Here is a 25,076-nt window from a genome sequence, read left to right as displayed (position 1 = left end):
ATCAAAAAAAAAAAAAAACGTTTTTATTTGTTGAGTTTGACTTAAATAAAGTGGCCGTTAGCAGATACTTGTTATTTTGAGCTGTTCCTATCTATGATCTTTGTGTCAATGGACTGCTATAAAATGACATGAATTCTGCCTTTCTGCTTCAACAATGCACACGCAGCTTGGCTACATCACACGGAAAGGGCTCTCTAGGTGTTGGGTAATAATTGAGTTCAATACTGAAGACAAAAAAAGTACTGTATAACGTGTACAAAATGCAGAAGAAATTTTTTTACAGATTCAAACTCATCTTTGTGATATTGATTGCTCTGTAGCAAAGTGCATTCACTCTTCCAATCTTAGAGACTGCCAATCCAAGTGTTCCGTTTTATGCTTGGGGGTTTGATAAAACCCGAACCACACGGGGGTGGATGGGGTAAGTATTGAAGGAAGTGGTTGCTCTTCGCTCATACCTGAGGCTTTGTTGCTTTTGATGAATGACCTCCAATTTCAATTTAATTTAGTATAATTTGTTGTTTTGTTTTTGTTCTGTCACGTTTGAAATAAAAGTTTCGCTAATGAAAGATTGACAAGGTCAATATTCTGCTGCTAAAACTTGAGTTGGCAAAAGCTCGCAAGAAACATTTTGCAAAAGTTAAGTATGACTTTACAGTGGTAAAGTCCGAAATAATTAGACTCAAGTGCAAGGAGGGAGCTGGCATGCGCACAAAGGTCAGTTTTGACTCGATGAGTGCCAGACCCTTAACAGATTTCTGGTCACCACTGCAACAGGCCGCTTATTGACTCGGTCCTTCCTGATGAAGTTACGAAATCAACATTCTTACACATGCCGTCCATCAGCATCGGCCTGCGATGAAACATGGTCGTATAAAATGAATGCTCGCTTGTGCCTTACCATGATGGCGGACAGAGCGGAGACGGAGCCCAGGCAGGTGATGCCTGTGGTGTAGCTGGGGTCCAGCATGTACGGGATCATGCCGCCAATGCTGCCGGCCATCAGTGAGGCGTTGAGGGCGTGACGGGCGGGGAGGATCAGAGGAGCGCTGCTCAGCATACCTGTGCCGTGGACGTCGGGTTACTACTTAGGCAGGATTCATACTTTAAAACACATGTGCAAAACCCGCGGCCCACGGGCCAAATGAGGTGATTTTACGAGCCTGTTGGATTAGGACTCTCAGATATTAGATAAAATACTTGCGCTGATCAGCTAGGTTGCTCTGTTGCTCCGGCATCTTTCAATCTCAAAGCACTCTTGCACACATTATCCAGTTTGAACCATTTACCACTATTGAGTCTCACAGAGACATGCAAGAGGCAGTATGCGATAATGGCCGTGAAGTCCGTCAGTACTGAATGTGTATGTAGGTAAGGCCATTAGTAAATGGCAACCGTTAAATTAGGGAATTTAGAATAATGACCCAAGGGCAGCACGGCGGCGCAGTGGTTAGCGCTTGTGCGGCACAGTTCATGTCATGGGAACCTGTTGTGGGTTCAAATCCAGCTCCAGACTTCCTGTGCGGAGTTTGTATGTTCTCCCCGTGCTTGCGTGGGTTTCCTCCGGGCACTCCGGTTTCCTCCCACATTCCAAAAACATGCATTTCAGGTGAATTGGCCGGTCCAAATTGTCCCTAGGTGTGAATGAGCGAATGTGTGCCCTGCGATTGGCTGGCAACCAGTTCAGGGTGTCCCCTGCCCACTGCCCGGAGATGGCTGGGATGGGCTCCAGCCCCCCCGCGACCCTAACGAGGATAAGCGGTACGGCTGATGAGATGAGATGAGATGAGAATAATGACCCCTAAACGTTTCTGTAAAATTTGTCTAAAATCCCAATCCAAGACGTATACAATTTAAATTGAATGCTGTTTTTTTAACCGTTTTAATGGATATGGAACGTTTTGGTCTCTTTTGAAAGACTGCAATTGGCAGAGAGGAGTGTCAATCAAATGGTCAGAGGCTAATTGCCGTCTTGGAAATGATACGAGTCTGTTTATTTGTAAACGGGAATTATGGTGCAAAACGGATTGCAACAAGGATTTGTCAGATGATGCAGATGATTTTTTTTTTTTTTTTAATTTATCCGTCGGCATTATCGTGTTTTGGGGTAAATATTTTACACGGTTGGATTCTAGGGATTGTTTTTGATGTGACGAAGCCATGTTTGCAGAGAATCTCATTAACTGACTACCGTTATTGGTGAGCTATCCCGACTTAATAGTGTTTGGATATCTTGTTTCAGACTGATCGTGATGTTTCTGTGAGGAGTTAATTTTGAAATGCATATCTTGAATGAAAAGAGTTTAAGCTTTCCAATGATATGTGGCATGGCGCATTTCAGTGACAGGTGACATCTTAAAGATTCTTAATTGCTTCTCAACCGCCCGCCAGCGGAATGTCAAAGGGTTAAAAACGCCAACATCGAAAAGTTAATTGAAATATGAATAACTGGAATACCTTATTACCTTTACATACGAGATTCATTTGTTCCAGGATCGTGCTCCTATCTGGAATTACTTGTTTCTCGAGGGAATATTCCCGATAGGAAATAACTGAAAACCCATCAATTCGTTCCTGGCCTCCTGTAGAGGTATCCCTGCATTTAGTTTATAAAATATTACACTGTATATCTGCAGTGACATTCTGTCAATGCAACAGCAATGTTTGTGACGGATATAATTCATTCAGAGTTACTTAACATGAGGAAATACCTTCATTTACTTTACATATTAATCACATTTAGTTACTATTATAAGTCTCATCAGGTCCTTTGAGGCTGATGGGCTCCTCCGTGTTATGTCGTTGTGTCCTTGGGCAAGACACTGAATGCCTAATGCCCCCAATAAGCAGGCAGGCACCTTGCATGGCGGACTCCCTATTGGTGTGTGAGTGTGTGTGTGAATGGGTAAGCACATTGTAAAGTGCTTTGGGAGGTCTTCATTGACTTGAAAAGCGCTATATAAATGCAGACCATTTACCATTGATGTTTGACACGCCTGCTTTAAAGTAATAACCGTGATACATGAGCACATCAATTAAAATCAACAAAAACACATATATTCCAAACTAAACCCATAAAAAAATAACCGTTAATTTTAATCGCCAAATGGCAGAGATTAATCATTTTGATTGTTCCCCACGTTCCCTTTTAAATCAAGTATTAGCTCTGGCTACCATCCAATTTCAATACGGTAAAGCCATAAAAAAAGTGAGGCATGAGTATTTTTTGGTTATTTGGCCACAGTCAGAAGAAAATATTTCAGACCTAATTAGTTTACGCTGTCAACTCAAACCAAACAGAGTGAAAATGTAAAGCTAAATAAACAGAAATGGTTGGTTGAAGGTATTAAAATCTAGAGTGGCAATGTTTGCTGTAATTATTGCAAAACTGTATCGTGCTACACAGTTCTGGCAGCTGCTGATGTATAGCGTGCAACTCACTGACACGATATTCGCATGATGATGTGCTAATTTTGCTCATGAATCACCGGCCTAGTTTGCACGGGTCAAAAATATTGGCACACTGGCAGGTGATTGTTTTTGATTTAAGTGTTTTTTGCCTAATTTGACCTATTTTTTCTTATTTTGGTATAGTTTTTTTTTTTAAATCTCCCCCAAAAAATCAAATAGGCAGATAAATTCACTCAACTTTTTGTTTTCACTAAATAAAAAAACTGTAAAAAAAAGAACATATTACGTCAAATGAGCAAATGTATGTAGTTTGTTAGTGAGTACTTTGATATATACATTTTTCATAAAAATGCACGGAGCAAGAAAAAAAACTGACCTCAAACATCTCACTGTTCGTACACCTTTTACATTGCCAAATTCAAGGACTTTTTTAGGGACTTTCAATGCCAATTTTCTAATTACTCCAGTACCATTAAAGGAATCAGTGTGAACCATGTATTTGCAGAGGCACAAATATATCTGCAATTTACCAATAACATTTTTAACCTTGCATTTGCATTCATCAAGACATGTTTTTTGGATCTTGAGTAAATCACAAACATATTTGTATATTGGAAGACAAACACCTCTTACAATATAAGTGTTAAAATGACAGTAATATGTAGCTTACAGTTTTGTTTCTTCGGTTCTTCCCACCACAATTTACCACTGGGAAACGCTTCCTTAATTTTTTGCACGGTCCATAATAAATGTCAATTGAAAATATGTAATCCTTGCACTAATATGCATTTCATACAGTCCTGTTTAGTTGTAGCATGCAACTGGCCTCTTGGGCGCTTCATAAGACAGCGCCATACAAACTAATGCTAGCAGCCATTAATCACGAGGGAAGAAGAATTGCAATTTCACCAGAAAACAGTGCTAGTGTCATTTTTAAACAGACTTGTTGAGAAACATGGCAACAATTTCAAACATTTACAAGCACTATATCAAAATTCAACCCTAAATGTGAATAATGACCTCAGGACTTTTGGTCTTGTTGACTCAGCGGTTTTTTTCAGCTTTTTAGCTGAAATTTTAGCAGCTGTTTAGGCATCCTCTTGATCTTTTTAGATCAAGAGGATGCCTAAACAGCTGCTTTTTAATTTCCAGTTTTCTTTTGTTTTCTCCTTAAAATATTTTCATCTTGAGGTTAATCTTTTCCAAAAAATAAAAAAATGTTTGTACCCCATTTCAGGATTTAAGTCTCCCTCAGGATTTGAGTCTCCCTTTAAGTCTTACTTTATGGGTTTTACATTCTCATGGGCCTATGACCCTGCCTACAGGAAATGCCACCCAAAAAAGGTTTTGGGAGATGATGCTGTAACTGCGCACAACCGTACTTACTGATTGATATATTTTCATATTATTCTTGATGGTTTTTTTTAAAACTTTTGTGTAGCATCTAACAAAAACATATTTAGAACAGTGAAACATTTTTATTAGAGGTTTTCTAGTAGAGAACTTGATTCGGCCCAATATTCTAAGCTTAGGTTGCCCCCAGGTAAATTGAGTTTGAGACCAGTTTTACAGTGCACGATTCGGAACTTGTCGAACCTTGCAGTTTGCCGTAAGCCACCAAGGAGCCGCTGAAAGTGACCCCGCCGATGAAGGTGCCCAGGTAGGCCACGATCTTGGTGAGGTTGGCCGCGGGGTCGGTGGCGAAGTGAGGGTACTCCACCATGTACTCAGCCACGCAGGTCAGCACCGCAGCTAAGCCCACCAGGCTGTGGAAGGCGGCCACCAGCTGGGGTAGGTCGGTGATCTGGATCCTCTTAGCGATGGTCAGACCTGCGGAGTAGACAACAAATTGAACACACGCATGCCAGTAAATGCAAATCTCTGCTGGGAAGAGGGTCGATCCAAACTATCTGTTGTTGACGTCCTGTTTGGCAACATTGCATGTTTATGCACTCTGCAGATGATGCTGGCTTGTTTAGTCTTGACCTCAGCTTTGTTGCTAGAACAATTACCATTTCAATGAAAGTCTCAAATGCAAGAAAGAGATAGTGACTAATGCACATTCTGACAAATTGTGTGTATACACACACACACACACACACCTTTCTTAGTCTGGCAGCAGACAAGGCACGCACTGTTTGATGCGCTCATCACAAAGCTCACCCGCATGCCACACACCTGCCTTGTAATCTACCACACGCACGCACACAAAAAAAAATAACCATCACTGCAGAAAATCCACTCAAACAGTTAACAAAATATAATAAAATACCTTAAATAATCATGTTTGCAAGTAAACATAAGTTTGTTTGGACTTTTTTTTTCTTTGCAAACATTGAACATTTGCAAAGAAATCACCAAAGGTTTAGAAAAAAACAGTCCCCAAAATAACTTGGCACACTTCTTCTATCAATCAAACTGTATCTTACATCAGAAGTCGGGATTCTACGGCCAGCAAGCCATACTGTATATGTCTCCTTTCATGAGTACATCTGACTCTGAGATAAAACGGAAAGTGCGCAAATATTTTTTGTATTGATACATGCGGAGCCGATCATGACGCATAGAAGCCAAGACGACACTGACTAACTATAGGGTTCGGTCCAGTAAATCTAAGGCACAGTCTTTACTACAGTTTAGTCAACGTGTTAGCCCAACAAACACTTTTTTGGTTGTACATCACAAAATAGTCCTTTATATGGAAGCTCATTAAACAATCGATGTTCATTGTTGAGACACGGATTCTTTCTCGTCCAGCGCCGTCTGCACTGAAGTTAAATACATTGATATCCTTGTTTGCGGTATTTTTGGACATTCTCACTATAGAACTTTGCTCGCACCTTGTTTTGAAACCATTATATAGGGAAAATACACTCCGAAGTAATTACGGGAGGAAGACGTTTTTAAGTGGAATATTTATATTGATATGGGACACAGGATTTGGCATGATTTTAACACAGTAAGATTAAATCTGCTCAATGATTAGATTTTGTCTTGAGCTTGTGTAATATTTTGGGTCTCCTAGTGGTACAAAAAAATGCCAGTTAAAAAAAAAAAAGAATGATTTGAATACTAGGCGAAAATACATCAACTATTCTACCAATGTTAATTTAACAAAAACTAGTTCGAGAAATTTGTATTTGTTTTGCACAGTGGGATCCATTCCGAAGGTCGTGCCATGTTTGTCTGGTGTCTTGATGCGGCACTGGGTTTTGTTCGCATTAGACAACAGTGTCATCTAGTGCTCAAATATAATACGCTGGGGCTTTAAAATGTAGGAAAACTTAGCAACTTGTCGTCCATAATCTACAGTATATTAAACAATCGACAGATATTTTACATTAGCAAAATAATCTGTCAGTGGTATAATAATTTCTTTTGGGCAGTGTGCAAAGAAGAACCAGCCCATGAAGCTTAAACTCACTCACCGGCGGTGCCACCAACGGCCATGGCGGCGCTCATCTGCGCTAGGAGTTCTGGACTGGGCTTGAGCGCACCCAGAGTGGCGATGATGCCCCCGGCGACACCCATAATACCCAAGGCGTTACCCAGGCGGGCTGTGGACTGGTTGGAGAGCCCCGCCAGGGCACCCACGCAGCACAATCCAGAGCCCAAGTACATCATCTGCTCGAACAAAGGGATACATAATAAGTAACACAGATGGTTCTGCTCACCATCTGGACAAACAAAGACCAAATAAAAAAGGAGGATTACCTAACTTTTACACGCCAGTGGACTACATTGATAGACTCTTAAAATGGACACTGGGTAAATTACAGGACATATTATTAAATGAAAATATCCCACCTGCTCAATGTTGTATCCCGACTGCAGCGCTGCGGCGTAGCCGCCCACAAACACGCCACCTGGAAGCAGGTAGAGGTAGTTGTGCTCCGGGGGATCGGTGGGACGCCTAAACATGTCCAACATCTTCTGAGTCACCAGGAATCCACCTTTGGAGAGAAGAATATAAATAATGGATTAACAAATATAAGGCTGAATTGTCATGAGAATTGGAAGGAGAGAAAACCAGATTGTGATAAATAGTGATTACTAAACATAAAATCATTCTCAAACTTCAAAAAGCCCGCGGATCATAATATTCTTCTTCAAAATCATCTGCATAGACCAGCGGTGTTGAATTTAATTTTGTACCAAAAAAATGTACCTTAGATAGTCTTTGACCTGAAATTCACTAAGTTCGATACTACAAAATAACACACCTCATTGTTTTTTTTGCTTATAAGTGTATTCTGTAAAATGCTTTATCTTTTTTCAGTATAACACATAAATTACAATTATAATAAACAAAATTGCCTCATCTGACAAATTATTAATCATATTCCTGAGTATTGTTTTCCCAATCTTGCCAGAAAAAGTCTTGCAAGGCGTGGAATTATCTATTAGATTTGCTATACCATATTTATTTGTGTATAACGCATATTTTTCTGTACGTAAAAAATAATTCAAAGTTTGTGTGTTACTATATTTGAGCAATGATTGATCAGTCGAAAAATATCTCTGACCCCAATCGCAAAAATAAAATGCAACAAGAATCTAACTCAGGTAGTGGCGGTGAGAACATTGAATCTTTACCACTAGACCACCAGTGATATACAAAAAAGCTTTTGACTTTAGTTCACTATCACACATTTTATAACCCCCGTATTAAAGAAGAGTACGCCCTTATCCACACACTTGCGCAGTTCCACTTCAACACCAGTTCTGGCTCTCACAATTTCATTTCCCAATCTATCCAATCTTGTCAATCCTAATATACTCCTCTAACACTTCCTCTCAAAAACATTTAATTTCCTTCTCAAATCTGCATTGAGGCTCCATGTCTCTACACCATACAACACAGTCGGCACAATCACACTCTCATACAGTCCCCTCTAAACATCCATACTCATACTCTTGTTGCTCATCACTCTCCTCAGAGCACCCAAAACCTTGCTTTTTTCTTTTTCTAAAATAACTTTGTCATTACTATGTTATTACCGGGTTAACAATTGGATGTAGGGTAAAATAGACTCAGTGACCACTAAAATAAATTTGACCCCAAAAAAATAAAATCACAATGATACAACATACTGGTGAGCTATTTTCAGAACTGGTCCAAACCAACATGTTTCCACCCGGTCTCGACCAGGGAGCTTTTGCGTGTTAGGCAAATGTGCTAACCACTGCACTACCGAAACAAAAAAATGTGTTTGTCCTATTACATAAAAGGAAAAAAATCAGTGCGAGTAATTCACGTTTTTTTAACTTAATTGACGTGTTGCTTTTGATACCCCGGAGCGCCGATATTTATGGAATTGGCTTGTGACTTACTTTTAAGCTCGCTTTGAAATCGGAGGAAAGCAGGCAATGTGACATCGAGCTCAAGGGCAAACATTACTAGCGCCTGATTATCATAAAAAACTCCCTTTAGAAAGCAGGTCAAGAGAACCACTGCGTGCCCAATAACTGGCGCCAGGAACGTAACGAGCTCGTGTTAAATCCGTGTCAATATTTTAGGAGTCAGTATCTACACGTGGCAGTAGACATTTTGAGTTTGCCATTTGAATGATGAGGTCAATTTGAGTGTATAATATTTGTAATTTTCAACATTAGTTTAGCCTTTTTTCACTCATAACCTGAAAGGGATTCATTGTTTGAAACAGGGGTCGTGTGGCTCTGTTCGCGAGTACATCTGGCTCAGAAATACTATTCACTTTTTGATGCATTTAGGCTGGGACTGCAGCGACAGCAGTACTTTTTTACCTTTATCCATTAATCCATTATCTGCACCGCTTATCGTCAGTAGGGTCGCGGGGGTGGTGGAGCCCATACCAGCTATTGTCAGGCAGTGGGCAGGGGACACCCTGAACCGGTTGCCAGCCAGTCCCAGGGCACAAGACAGAATACTCACTTCCTCATTCACAGATAGGGACAATTTGGACCAGCCAATTAACCTGAAATCCATGTTTTTGGAATCTGGGAGGAAACAGGAGGTCCCTGAGTTTCTTTTGAAATGAAAGTGGAAAAATAAAGCTTGATGCGGTTGAGAAAATGGTTGGGAGGAGGAACTCGCCTTACACTTGAAGCTCATCCTCCAAAAGTGAGTTAAACCTAACTTTATTTATCTTTATAGAGCATATTATTTTACTAAATGTTTATTTTTCAGTACAAAACTATAGAGGTTACTTATACAAGCCTTAAACGTATAGACCTTGGACATACATTCCATACAAAATATAACACTGAAGCAACTTGCGAACAAATTAAACTTCCGTCCAGAATGCATTTGGTTCGTAAGTAGTGGCTCTCACAATTTTTTTTTTATAAAAAAACATCTTGCTTTCATGGTTTGTTGAGTCAGATGTCTAGTTTAAAATATTGTGTAGCATATGGAGATTGAGTTGGAGTGTACTTGATTTAGTTTTTTTTAACCAATCTCCTCATAAAACATGAGTGATATCGAAAAACCGTACGTTCTTAGCGTTGCCCGCAATACAGCTTGTGGGAACAAGAAGCTCCTGCACATGTGTCGTGTACTCCAAAACAGACGCACAAATTCGGCGGACAAAGGAAAGGGATCATCCTCAATTATGTGTCATCCTTTCATCCAAAGTCTGCTACCCCTTGAGGGTTGTGGTCCATGTGCTAAATTACTTTATGATGTACATTTTGAACCGTGGAGAAATCACGGGTAGAGAAGAGTAAAAGAGAAAGGAAAATAATTACATTGGTCTTGTTCAAGTTTTGAGGTTCAATGGAGTGTATTAAAGCAAGCAAGGCATCCTCTTGTAAATTAAACCACATTTGATTTCATTACATTTCTATTCCATAAATCCGGTTTACGACAGCAAGGCCGCATCAAGTGGAAGCGTGAGGGCGCATGTATTTCTAACCGGAAAGGCGTGAGAAAATGCCATTAATGACTCTCTCTGCCATGAACCGCACTATTATGTAATGACACGTTTTGGTTTCATTCATCCAATTGCCTTTAAAGCCTCACTTCCCTCGAGCAGGAACGCCACAGGATACACAATCATTTAAAGAATATTTTACTGCATAATAAAGAACGCTCCATGCAAAACGTTTATAAAGAACAGATTTTATTTTAGTTTTAAGATAATAAACAGCCATAGCTCGAGCAAAACAACAACCAATGCATAGCCAATACCACAAGTAACTAATTAGTAATTATTGTTTGACAATCACCACCAGCTATGACTAATTATGTGAATTTCCCTGCAGGGATGAATAAAGTATTTATCTATCTATCTATCTAATCAAAATTATACATTTCTACCCTTGGTTAGACAATAGAAAATTTCTTAAAATTATCCTTACAGTTACATCTACTATAACAGATAATTTTTCCCGTTTAGGGATTGGTCTCCTTCATTTAAAAGAGAAACAGGAACAACTCTACTCAAAACGATCAATATTTTCTGCAATCGGGGCAGTGTCGGTGAATGGATTATGACGAAAGGAAACACTATATGATGTTTTGGGAATTTTTTAAAAGAATGTTTAAGCATTTAAAATAATTAAAAGCAATCGTGCATTTTCAAAATCAACCCCACGTTTAACTTTTTTTTGGTCTTGTTTAAAAGGGGATTAGTCTCATCTACAGCAGTTAGCGACTTACTACGCATGTTGCTAGTTTTAGCCTCACTAATGCCTAGCGGCTAGCATTGCGATTGAGGCCAAGCTATATACAGGAGTGGCACCTGAGGAGCATCGCTAGACGTTAAAGCTAGTTGTTTTTTATTATTACAATAGGACCTCTCTTCATACAAGCTTTATTCGTTTGAGGATCGTGCTAGTAGCTTGAATTTTTCACGTAATGAGCAAATTTACCTGATATGGAATAGTTAAAAACGATTCGGTCGGTTCCCAACCTACCGGAAGCATCAAAGCATCAATAGCTATAAACAGATCTTCCTGATCACTAAAAACACTTTTAAGTATTATTTAAACATACAAATAGAGTAAAGAGAGAAATTAAATGATACTAACAAAATAATTTTAAGAGAGTGGGGGAAGAGAGACAGAGCTAGCACGAGAGTGTTGATGATACGTAATCACTTATTGTACACTTTCAGTTTTATTCAGCACTATATTTTTCCCTTTTCGCTGTACTGTTGGAGAAATTGGAGGTTCGATAATCGAGAGAAAAGTCTTCTCATATGTGGATAAGGAAAATGGACAGGAGCCTCGTCGAAGGGAGATGTCACTTTATTGATGCGTCAATGAAGATCTCAGAGAGCTGGGAACATGACAATGTATTTAAAGCTGGTAGTGATGATTAGGCTTCGATTACACCCCAAAAGGCGGTCCTGTATCACGTATCAAGTACAGAGCGTCCCGTCCCTTGCACGCTATCTTCAAGGAAACTTAATGTCTGCCAAGAGTATCTTCAAGGATGTCTACCCGACCTTTTCCCACACCTGTAAGCAAGTCTTTCTAAATTTCTACATGTATGCAAATCTATTCTACAAATGCAAGTGTATTTACCACAACAGTACTCGCGGCACTTTTACTTTCTAAATTTCTTTCAGAGAAAAACTTCTCAAAGGAGCTTTGTATCTGCCTCCCCTTCAAAATGTTACATAAATGCACAAGGCAGATGTTAAAAAAAGCTGAAGCGTGACCAGTGAACAGTCCCGTGACTTGGATTTACCGTCGTATGTGGTGCACGATTTTTTTTCCCGAATAAATCTCGTATATCAAAATCCTCGCATTAAGTTCTCGTATGAAGAGGTTTTACAGTAATTGAGGCAGTTACTTCAACGGCGTGAACACGATTAACCGACACACGGATATTAAAGTCTTGCCAAGTTTTCTCACACTCTGTCACAGTTTTGGAGACAGGCCTTGGGAGACTGGGCAGCGGAGTCCCCAGAAGATCAAAAAGGCATGGCAGCGGTTTACCACGCACGCCAGTGGTTTTTTCACCACACATTCAATCCTGACGGAGGTTCCTCATGTTTAACATGTTCTGTCACGGATGAAATGCAGATGCCTAGGCAGCGTTGGGCAAAGTCTCTTGTCCCAGTCAGCAGATATTAAATTGATCAGTTCATGTACGTTAACGATTGTATTTTACGCACTATGCGGCGCGCCTGATGCTTCGTAGGACAATGACGTACAAACTAATGCCAGCTGCAGTTAATCACGGGGAAAGAATAAATGCGATAGCAAAGCGAAGCCACCAGAGAGCAGTGTCAGCCTCATTTTTAAGCAGACTTGTTGAAAAACATGGCAACAACTTTGAACATTTACAAGCACGTTTCCAACCTTAAAAACAGATAATTGAAATTCAAGCATTTTTAAGGATTTCAAGCACCCTTACGAACCCTGAATGATTTGCAATCTAGCTCAGCAATGTATATCAATTTGATCAATCATTGCACAATTGTTAATCAAATACAGTATTAGCATAAAACCTTGTATGGAAACTGTATGCATTTCCAATATTACCCACCACAATATCATGTGGTATATAAAGCTCACAGGGTTATCAGGCACACTTTCAAATTTCCGTCCAAATTGGGTCTTCTAGGTGAGCCTCGTAGTCGGAAAATATGTTAATTTATTGTGGTAAAAGCGCTAGTCATTCGCTTGCACACTGCAAAGGGGACTCTTAAGGGCACCTTCCTGTGTCACTCTAATAACATTAACCCTAAGAAAAAGAGACATGTGACTACAGGGATTGTACATAGATCAACACATACTTGAGTTGTTTGACTTTCCTCTCTGGACAGTTTCCAAGCCATGTTATGCCCTAATACGTACTGTCATGTTTAGTTGCAAGCAAACTTGGTTTCTCATCAACACCGTGACTACCGTGGCGAAAGCTTTGATGGTTTAAGCATTTTGTCATGAATCCACATTTCTCGCAGCATGTTACCGTATGCCGATGCTTACATTCCCATGTTATCCTGACATGGCCATCCTGTTAACTGAAATGGGACTACCCTGCCCAATGGAACGCAAAAATTAGGCACTACTGAGGAACAAAGTTGCTCAGTGTTTGTCAATGACAATCATGGACAGGAAAAGACAAACACAAAGCTCAGCCTAAGAGGAAATTGGTATTATCAGAGTGATATTCTTTGGATGTATAACTGCATAAAAAATAAATCACAGTTGTTGGTCCAAAACATGAAAAAAATTTTACATTATATATATTTTAATTTAAAATGAATAGGTCTTTTTAAAAATTTTCTTAAAACACCACATACAAAAACAATCTTACACTAATGGCATAAGATTTTGCTCATTTTAACCCACATTTGTATTTGAATAAATACAGTTGTGTTGCCCGCTGGCAAGGTTTTGTTATAGTGGCCTATGTGGCCATGCGGGAGTGTGTTGCACGAAAGGCAATTTTTTTTTTAATAGTTAAGCTATAAGTACCAGGTTAAAATGGATGAAAGACCATTAAAATAATTGTTTGTGCTAATTTAATAAAAGCGGAATAATACTTTCGGGTTTCACGCGTCACTTCTGGTTCCAGGGACCTTGAAGTAAACTGAAGACTCATGCTAAGGCTGACATGTCAGTTGCAATCCCAATCCATCCATGTTGAAGTATTAACGAGGCAATGCCTTAAGTTTCTAAAAATATTTGTTTGATGTCTAAACAATTATATTTTGTATTACTTCGCCAAATTATAGTGCATAAGCTTTACATCTATCCGAACATATTGATACGTGCTCTCAATGCACTGTATTGTATTGTTGCAGTTTTCACCATCCAGAGAAGTAAAGCATGGTCTTTCTTTGGTAGTTTACCTCTGTCATAATGATGCTGCAACTGTATTCAACTTATTTTTCTGGAAATTTGCTAATTACTTAAATGAGCAGAAATGATCTGATATTGTAGATTTTTAAAAAAAAATAACATTGGAAAAATAATGCATTAAAGAAAGCAAAATAGTTTCCTCGTGCAGATGGTAGATTATGTTGGTCCTTTAGTGTATTTTTTTCTAATTTAGAAAAATGATCTTTAAATAAGTTGAAGAGACTTTGCCCCCGGCCGACTCCAGCTGTAGAATAGAAATTTGAAACCCGGCAAAATTCATATGTAATCAAAAGATTAACGATCTGCATCCGTGTGTCATGTTCATGCCAGGAATTTGTTCACTGTGTGTCTAAATGACAATTCGCCTATTATGAACAATTTAATTATTATAACTATTATTGTAATTGTGATCAACCAGATGGAGAACTTCATTTTGGAAAGCAGAAACTCACTGGTGACTAGGACCGGAACTCTTGTTTGGGACTACCCACACCTATAAATGAAAGGCGCAAAGCGCCAAACTCCCTTTGTCCTGCTGACTTCACACGTGCTCAAAGGGGGGAGTGGGGGGAGGCCTCGCCGGCCTAGGTCGCCTGGGGACAATGGGGACCAACAAGGCCGAAAGCCACAGCATAGTCTCCCCAGCTAGAAAACATGGTAAAATCAGGCTATGGCTCTCCTTTGTCATATCCCTGGGCTGAGGGATGTGGCGAAAGGGATTGAGAGACTTGTCTGAGGGTTGTTTTTTTTTTCTCGCCGACCCCCTTTTTTTCCCCACGTGCCGCTTTGTCGGACCCAAAGGCAGGCAAGAAATTGTTTCAAAACAAACCATTTGGTTCTGGGCAAATTAAGTTAAAAGTCTGACACGCTATGAAAATAATTCTTGATCATTTAAATGACTTAATTATCTTTACCAGGTTTATGGATCAACAATTTCATTATTGCTACCAAATTTCTTCCCCCGTTCCCGTTTTCTAAGACTACGAGGGCTTGTGGCAACAATGTTCTTTCTCTTCTTTCGTTTGATTCAATTTTCCTTGTCAGGTAAATAAAGGTAGTTTCTAAGTATCAAACACGTGATTCAATTATTTGTGTGTCTCTACTAGTTTCCCTCTGGACTGATCAATCATTATCCATATCAATGAAATGAAAAATCCATCATTTAAAGTTAAAGTTAAAATATGTTTAGAGTACTGCTTCCTTCATAATAAGTGCTAGGCACAAATCTGAGACTGTAGAATTCATTTGGATGGGAAACTGAACACTACCTGCTGGCCGGATAGGCGACCACCGAATTAGATTCTGGCCTAAATCAAAATAATATTAAACAATTACTCTTCAGAGTTAAATTATCGACCATCTGCTAGATAAAATATTGCTTAATTGGGGGATGTTTTTTTCTTATTTTCTTCAGGAAAAAAAAGATTGCAGACCTGTATTTATTAACAATTGAAAATAAAAGCCAAAATTTCTCCCAGTGGTGTGAAAATATATATTTTTTGTGGTATAGAGTAATATACAACAAAATGATACAATTGTATACATCCTATTTACACACAGTAAATGTTATCCATCATTTGTTCGGACAAGCAAGAAGTTACAGGTAAGTGGAACAGGTAATGAAAACATATAAAGAGCATCCAAAGTGATGAATACGTCCATAGTGAGGAATACGGTAACAGTGGACAAAAAAAATGATTGGTGGTTGCCTTAATTCGCAGCTATGATTTAGTATCTTGATAGCAAAAGACTCACCTGCTATATTGACCGAGGAGATGAAGGCAGCTAGAACAGCTAGAGTCTGCGCTGTGCTTGTTGGGGTGTAGCCACCTCCCATTAGGGCCAGACCACCAACGGCCGTAAGACCTGTATAGGGCGGACATTTTCAAAACCAACTTAGCTTTTCTTTCCAGAAATTACATTCAAATGCATTTATTCTATAGGAATTATAGCCATCCAGTAGTTTGCATACGTTTTAGAACGTCAAGTGGAGTCATGATGTCTAGGATTAGTTGTGCATAGCCCAAAAAAATTAATGGGTAAAATAATAAACCATCGCTTAGCTTTTTATGAATCTCCCAGAGAATGTTGTCAATTGACGTGGTGTCACTGCAGAAATGATATTGGTGTACAAACCATGAACATCCCTTTTCATGGCCAAATTCAAGCGCCTTTTAAAGACCGTCAAAGCCAATTTTCAGATTTCTCCACAACCATTAAAAGAAAAAAAGGCATGTATAAATCATGTATTTTCTAGAGCCACAAATAAATCTGCAATTTTCAATCCTGCATGTGCATGTATCTAGACGCGTTTTTTTAATCTTGACAAAATCGCAAATATATGTTTTTTTAGACAAATCTCTCCCCATATACTGTAGGTGTTGGATATGTAGCTTACATTTTCAGTTGCAGGAGGTTCTTCCTATTACAACTTACCACAGGGAAATGCTTCCATTTTTTTTGCAGGACCCATAATAAATATCCATAAAAAAACTAAAAATTTCACAGTGCCCTGTTAATGCGTAGCATGCACCTGTTTTATGGGTGCGACCTTAAGCGGGTGTTGACCCTTCATAGAGCAACACCATACAAACTAATGCCAGCTGCAGTTAATCACAAGGGAAGAAGAAATAAAATGGCAAAGTGAAGCCACCAGAGAGCAGTGTCAGTGTCATTTTACCTGCCAAAAATCTGACTCCCCTGCTAAAATGGACCGTTTGAGATACAGACTTGTGACTTCTAGGGTAACCTTCTGTGACATAATTATGTCAGCACAGTGATTTTGAAGAGTTTCAGACGTTTCTCATTATATTACTATTATTAGTAATAATAGTAATAATAAAAACAATCTAGATTTGTCGAACACCTTTTCAGTAACACATCACAAAGTGGAGGTATTCCTCTGAAGTTGGATCCCAAAGCCCAAAAAACATTTTTTTGCAGGGGAGTCGGATTTAGGCACCACAGTGTACCTGGACACAGCGCGTTTTAATGTATCCGCCTTTTCAGACTCATCCTTGAATTCATGTTCATGTTTCGTTTCGTTTCGTAATGATGTTTAACACTTGACGTGCGAGGTACAACGCTCTCGAGGAATAATGCACAAACAGCACGGTCATTTTTTGCACAAAACCCCAGTAATCTGTCCATGCTGGCTGAAAAGAACGAGATTCGTTCATTTATCACGCGCTGGTGTTTCTGTGCGAGGGTTAAAACACAGATCTCTCGTCCCCTGCGAGGCACCGCGCAAACACACGCTCACTGTAAAGCCGCTAAACAACATAGCGTACAATGAAAACGTCAATTTCATGTAAAAATGCGCATTAAAAAAAAAAAAAAATCATTACTTTGCCAGTGCTGGCATGCGCGTCATAGGTTGCAGACCACTGATATACACCAACGTCTGTAAGTTATTGTCTTTATGATGCCTGGAACAAGAAATTGTGGAAGTCTTCCTGTAACTGCAGACAGTCAGTGACTCAGAACCACGATAAAGGGTCTGAAAGGGCCTGATCTGAGAAATCACAATTGTTTTTTTTTCCAAACTCGTGCAGCCCTACTATGAAACATTTATTTTTCCTTCAAAATTTTTTTTTTTAAATAAATACCTGTTTTTCATTGAATTACACACACCAAAAAACGAAAAAGTCAAAAGTGCCCGCTGAGCTAAGAATCAGGGCAAAGATATAAACATAAAAGCAGCTCGGGGCCTCGTGGCCAATAAAATATTTCAAAGAACGTGTCCACGTTCGTTTCCAGCACGGCCTCACTGGTGCGTGAATGTGCGGGCGGCTAAATGAGCAAGGGACCACCCCGACCCCCAAAGATCACCGCCGGTGTGTTACTTCCTACCTCCGTGTGGGTCGGCACTGTGATCAAAGCAGCTGGAACACACACATATGCACATACATCCCCGACCTTTGAACCCTGTTGTGTTAAGCAGCAGTCAACAACGGGAGCACTTTTAAGGTTTTATTTGGACTGGGATTTCCCGAAAGAATGCAAACTAGAGACTGAAAGTGACCAAAACGCAACATTGTACTTAATTTTTTGCAGAGCCTTATTGAGGTTTTTAGATACCCGAATCAGCAAGATGGCAGGTAATTATGGCAGCTACTTTAAGGTATGGCTCAATTTATGCAAAATAAATGCTGATTTGTCAACCTACCAGTCATTTTTTCAGGCATGTTTATACAATGGTTCATGCATTTAGACCAATCATTTAAACAAACACTGTTCTTTACCATTAGAATGCGCTAAATAACTCACAATGTCCCTTAAAAGCATGGGTCGCCAACCAAGTGCCTCTCTCGAAAAGCAACCGAAGCTCCTTTGAGAGCCACACAATTTTTGATAAAGACGGTGAGGTTCTTAAAAAGGCAAACAAACAAATGACAATGTCATTGGTGGCAACACTTCAGTGCCATGGCAAAAACAGAGTAAAAATATTGAAAAACTGTTAAAAATGTGTTACTAAGTTTAAAATATACGGTATATTTTGTTTTAATGGCTGCACGTGCAGTGATTAGTAGGCACGTGATATTTTATTTTTATTCAAAACAAATAGTTTGTTTTTGTTCCTATCCAATTTATCATTTGTACAAGGGTGCAGAATTTTCATGAAACAAACTGATGGTGTCTTGAAAGATGTCACGTGATCGTCTTTTTTGTTTCCTTTTAAGGATTTGTAATTGAAACAATTGTAAAGGTAAAGAAGGAATAAAATACTGCATGTTAAAGCTTATCCGTTTCCTACCTTGATGAATCACTCTGAATATTAATCATTAAAAATCAGTTTTCACGTAAAATATAAGTTAGGGAATTAAATTAATTGCATTAAAAATGTTTCGAAAGTGCATTATCAAGGTGCCCTTTGTGTTACTCTGCTCTTGGGCTCAAAAACGTTGGAGACCCCTACTTTAGAGACACTCACAAATTACAGTACATAAAAGACCATCAGTAATTCCTTTTTGTTATAAGGTCGTAGCTGATACTGGTAGCCTCGTAGTGCCGGCCCAATACAGATGCGGCATCGGAACGCATGAATATCTTTCTTGATGTCATATATTGGTATACAATGTACATATTATACATATTCTAGTTATGGTTGAGTTAAGCTCTCAACACTTAAAGGAAGTGCAGTAATGCCTACAGATTGAGTATTACATGAACAGTCTGTTAGAATGCTGCCCATTCTGACAGTAATGAATCCTTAGACTACAAAGTCATGGTTCGCCACATCAAAATTTTACACTTAAGATCAACATTTCCCTTCATCCCTTCAATTAAAACAAGGCAGTTTTGCAGTTCTGACTTACAAAAGACCAGATATGTAACACAATGGGATCTATCAATTTAGAAAATTCTCAAGTATAATCTGGACATCGAAACCATCAATACCACACAAAACTGACCTGAAATGGCGTTAGTAACGGACATAAGTGGTGAGTGAAGAGCGGGTGTGACGCCCCACACGGTGTGGTATCCCACGATGCCTGCCAGGCCAAAGGTGGTGACCATCTGCGTGAAGGCGGCATTGGGAGCTGCCAGACCCAAACCCAACAGTGTGGCAATGCCTGTAGGACAAACAAAAAAAAGCTAAACATTTTTAAAAGGCAATCAAATAATGACATGGTGTAACACTCTCAAATACTCAAGATATTAAGTACATACACTAATTCACCAAGTCACACTCTTCCGTACGTCAGCCGTTTTTGTGACTTAAACACGGAAAAATGTATCAATATGTGCTCTATATTGTACTTCGAGCGTGAGGAGGATCAGTGTTGTGTTATTCTTGCATAGAAACTCAAAAGCATTCAGTTATCAACATCGCAAACTAGCGTCTTCTTTGCTGAAAACCATTTTTATATAGTCTCTGCCAAAAATGTGCAGATTTTTTGCTTGCTGATGGTTCATTTTATGTAGCCAAAAAACGTGCATTTGTTTCTTTACGGAGAAAATTAGTGTCAGCTACTCCTGAGCCTGACAATCGGACCTTCTTATTCACTGGAAATTTATGTAGTCTTCTAAATAACAAAATTTTAATCCATGAAATTTTGCATATTCCTTGCCAACTTGCATTCATTTGTTCCAAGCTGAAAAGTAGCCAATACCTGGCATCAGTTTCTTCCACCCTGAAGACCGGTATATTCTTCTTCCTTAGTAAAAACTAAAGACTTCTGCATAAATGTGGTTCCTCTTCTGCTATAAAATAGTTTTCATCCATGCGGAAAAAAGCATCTTCTATGACAGAAACTAGTGTCTTTGTTTTCTATATAGAAAAGTCACTTGTATGCATTCTTTGCCAAAATCTAGGCTTAGCATTTTCCCTTCTCCCATCAAAAACAGCATTTTTCCCCCCCACACCAAAGATTAACGTTATTATATTGTTCGCTGAAAACTAGCTCTTTATTCTAGAGCGAAAAATAGCATTGTATTTTTCTACAGAGAAAGAAAATGGCATCTTCTACGCAGATTTTTCTGCGCTGGAAAAAAAAGTTTCGTTTTTTCGCTGCTGAAAACAAACATTTTTACACTGGCAACTAATGAGATCTTTACTGTTGTAAAAGAGCATCATCATCATCTTATAAATAGAACAACTAGCGGCTTCTTCTACATGTTCTATGCTGAAGATGCTGGATATCGGTCTTATTTTTCATTGTAAACTAGCATCGCCGTCTTCTACATAGAAAAATTATCGCCTACACCAAAAAGCTTGCTTGGTCTCTTACAATGCGGAAAACTGGTATCATTTTCTTGTGCACTGAAAATTAGCGTGTTATTCTGTGCTGAAAAATGGCAGTCTTTTTCAATAACCAAAGCCCATAATTGAACTGCAAATTAAACAGAAACGCCAAAGCGACTTATAGTCCAGAAAATATAAATTGTATATTAAAAGGTTAGGTTAAAATTGGTGTAGACAACTTAAAAATTTGCTTCTCTCTGCCGTCATCTTTTGGCTTAGTCATGATCGCAGCACTTCATTCCTCAAGTACTAAAATAATTCATCTTTTTGGGGATTTGGGTTGGTGTTAGGACTGTATTTGAATCAGGCCTTTTCTTACGTTAACCATTTTCAGGCTACACTAGTATAAAAAACGGGGATGAGCATGAAATCACTCCCGCCCTCCATCCTAATGTGTTGTGAGTTCTGGAACTGCTGTGCTGAGTGTAAGATAAAAGTAGATTGGAGCGGTAGGAAAATATATACAGTGGGACCTCGCTACTTCGCGCTTCGACGTTTGTGGATTCAGAGCTTTGCGGGCCTAAAAAATAATAATAATAATATAATACAACTTAGATTTTTTTTTTTTTTTTTTTTTAAAGCATTTTTGAAGGGGCGTCGCTACTTCGTGGTTCCGTGTTCAGAGCTTTGCGGGTCTAAAAAATAATAATAAAATAAAATAATTTAAAAATATATATATATATTTTTTTGTTTTAAGGTGCGCCGCTACTTCGCGGATTTTACCTTGCCGCGGGAGGTTTTCGTCCCCGTTAACCGCGATAACCGAGGTCCCACTGTAAAAGCTCTTTGAACTTTGTTGGGCATTGTTAACTACGACTTAATTGAGAAAATAGTCTACTTTCAACTTTATGAGGACACCTCAGATGACGCACCCCACCTATAACTGTTCTCTAAATTGATAATCAACCATGCTGTTGGATCCATTTTTTTACCTCTAAGGTTGCCGAGTTTCAGACCAATCCTGCTAGATTTCCCACGATGGCATACGCATCTTTTCCTCATTTCCTGTTTGAATGTGAGAATTTGTATGACCCCCAGCACAGAAGTTTATTGTTCTAAATGGAGTCAATTACACAAGCGCTCTAATGAGCAAAAAGCGCCAACTGGCGAGAAGCACCTAACAATGTGGCAGTCTGTGACGTGTGATCCGAAATGAGGTGCATGTGGAGCGCTCGCTCAGTAGCTTGCGTCACGCCGCGGGGAGCCCTGGCAGCCGGCTCACTTCAAACAATCGCTTCAGCGCGACACCACTTTTATATAGCGCATTTCCTGACACTAAGGGGGTGCCCTTTTTTTAGGGTGCAAGCGTGCGAGCGCTCGCTTTAATCTGGCTGCCGCACTCGGCACCTCCCGCGTGCATTCCGGCGCTGACCTGAAAGGACGAACGATTAACCTCCACCTCGCGGCAGACCCTGACCTCCCTAAAGCTGACCCGCGAGTCCAATGAGGACAATTAAGGCAAAATTAGGTCCATGAGGGAGACCTCTGGTTTCCCCTCGCATTTAAATGAAGCATCCAGTCGACTGACCTCCAGTGTACGCGCTTGCGGAAGTGAGCGTCGCCCTGAAGGGCGAGATCTGAGATGACTTCTCAGCTTCCAGCTCCTTGACACTTTTGGACTTCGGAGGAGCGAAGGTAGGCATGTTGTTGGGTTTAGGTGCTGGAAAGAGGACTTTTCCATTCTGGGAGGACATAAGGGAAAAAAAACAAACAACAGGGTTGAGAATTATTGCTTAGATATCGTTAAGGCCGAATGACGTTAAACATGCAACATTAGCCGAAAAATACGAAATGGTCAAAATATGCCGTATCAAATTTTCCGCCTGATAAAGGGCACACCCCAAAAAATAGCCTTTCGTCATATACTTTCAAACATAAGGCGCATAAAATTGAGACGAGAGTAAGAGCTAACGTGTTTATTCAAATCGCAAAACGTATGCAACAGGAATTGAACCCAAATAGTGACAATGAGAGCGCTGACACCTTACCACTAGACCACCAGTGATACGAATGAAATGTCAAAAAGCATTACATCTGATCACATTACCACACTATTTCTACTCACGCTGTCAGAAACAGATTTGCACAGTTAATTCTAATAGGTTTGTTAGCATCTTCACTTTTTCACCAGTGTGTCAATAATGTTTTGGTTTAATATTCATACGTACATAAAAGAACTTTTATTTTGTTGAAAAACGTTCCGTTTTCACCATTCTCTTACATTTGTTAGTGAAGAAGGGGAGAGACTGTTGAACCTAGAAGAATGCACTATGCAAACCAGGTTTACTTGCACTGCGAGTAGAAATAGTGTGCTAATGACATTAAATCGAATGTCTTGTCACATTTCACCACTTATGGTCTAGTAGTAAAGTGTCTGCGCTCTCCCCGCACTACTCTGGCTCGATTCTCGCTGCATACAATGTTTTGGTCGGCCATGTTCTTGATGAGCACAATCAATGCACTAAAAGTGTCACCGTATACCGTGAGACCTCATTTGATAACGTTTACTTATAATTACCGTTTGCATTACCAATCTCATCCACCATATTCTGTGTTGTAATGTGCACTTTAGAACTTCTGTCCAAATTTGGGTTTTAAGGTGCGCCTTATAGTCTGGAAAATACAGTAATATCTGGTTTTAATGTCTCATCTGTATGATGAGCAACAAGTTCAGCAGACAAATAAAATCTAGTACAGATGATTTGTTCAGTGGAAACAAAGAATTTGACCCTAGCCCGAAACTGATTACAGCACATAAAGCTTCCTTAACAGTATGATGAGGATGGATGACAAAGGGTGCTTGGAAAAAGGAAAGATAAGATGAGATATGCATCAGTTCTGCCGTGACTGGTAATGAAGCGGAGGTCAGGCATCAGCTCAAAGTCTGTAACTTACACTTCCTGGAGGCCGCAACATTGGGTACACAATCTCATGTGATCAAATATGGGCATTTGGAAATTGACGAGGATAACAATTGTCATCAGAAGACATGGTACAAAGGAAGTGGTTCAGTAAACAAAAATAATCTTATTAAAGTGCTTTCAAACGCACGTGATCTTAATGTCTTGGTTCCAGTTATCGCTCAATTTTGCTTCCCAAATTTGCTTTTGATATTTGATTAGTAGAGCGAGCATACAGTCATCATGAATGTTTTTTTGGGGGGGCTTTTATGTAAAACACATGACATGCATCTACAAAATGGTTTTAGCAAAATTTTGAATAGCAATAACTCCAGCTAAAATAACTTCAAGCCAAACTAAAGCAGAAAACTCATGTTTCCAAGTAGCCTACCTGGATTCATTGATAGTGAATACAACACTAACATTTAGGTGCAGTGGAATGAAACCGAAGATTAAATGTGAGGCAAACGTGTTTAAAGCTAAGGTATGATAATGTAATGTGTTTTAAAGAAGAAAATGTTTTTAAAAATACAAGTCACAAAAACCCATACTTCTGGTTCGAGACCAGGTGGAAAAATATGTTGGCTTGGAGAGGAATGGGCGCCACTAGGCTGTATTTGCCCAAGACACCACAGGAAATGGTGCCCCTACGACCATAGTGATTAAGTGATCCAACCACCCAAACAAGGTTTGTATCGGCGTTATTACATCTTAACATGTTGTAAGGGTGACATCTAGTGGCCATAAGAGGATAGGACAGGGTGTTTTGATATTCTTGTGACATTAACAATAAATGGCATTAACTAAATGAAAAATGTCAAAAGAACAGTTTCCCCCTAAATATAATGCATTAATTGATACAAAATTTAAAATTCAAAGCAATAGAATTGCACTTGACAGTCTCCATGCATGAACTTGTAAAAATGTATGCCTATGTATCCTGACATTTTTATTATTCTTTTCCCTGTTTAAGTCTTTATTACATGTTTATCCTGGAGTGCCATGACTATACGCGATGTAAACAATGTTCACTTCGTTGTTATAAATGTCAATGAAATAATTCTAATACAAAACATTGACATTTAAATTAACAAATTTTGCTATAAAATGTAGTGCCCATTAAAAATGCCATTGGTTGAATGTGTGTAGCTTTATATGTTCATAAATATTTTGAAATTCTTAGAAACAAAATGCATCCGTTTCAGCCTAAAAAT

General features: G+C 39.2%; 1 protein-coding gene across 1 annotated transcript in view; it reads right to left on the bottom strand.

Moving 5' to 3' along the window:
• nnt (nicotinamide nucleotide transhydrogenase) overlaps nucleotides 1-25,076 on the bottom strand; it is a 61,595-nt gene that overhangs the window by 18,992 nt on the left and 17,527 nt on the right. Inside the window, exons 10-16 of the mRNA XM_088356154.1 lie at nucleotides 22,491-22,644; nucleotides 19,629-19,790; nucleotides 15,970-16,080; nucleotides 7,219-7,364; nucleotides 6,840-7,035; nucleotides 5,008-5,241; nucleotides 902-1,062 (exon numbers count right to left, since the gene is read on the bottom strand). Coding sequence (XP_088212280.1) covers nucleotides 902-1,062; nucleotides 5,008-5,241; nucleotides 6,840-7,035; nucleotides 7,219-7,364; nucleotides 15,970-16,080; nucleotides 19,629-19,790; nucleotides 22,491-22,644 — 1,164 coding nt within the window. The remainder of the gene's footprint in view (nucleotides 1-901; nucleotides 1,063-5,007; nucleotides 5,242-6,839; nucleotides 7,036-7,218; nucleotides 7,365-15,969; nucleotides 16,081-19,628; nucleotides 19,791-22,490; nucleotides 22,645-25,076) is intronic.

Source organism: Urocampus carinirostris, chromosome 16 (genome assembly GCF_059441175.1).
Source record: "Urocampus carinirostris isolate Australia breed hairy pipefish chromosome 16, RoL_Ucar_1.0, whole genome shotgun sequence".
NCBI lineage: Eukaryota > Metazoa > Chordata > Actinopteri > Syngnathiformes > Syngnathidae > Urocampus > Urocampus carinirostris.
This window is presented reverse-complemented; position numbering and strand designations above follow the sequence as displayed.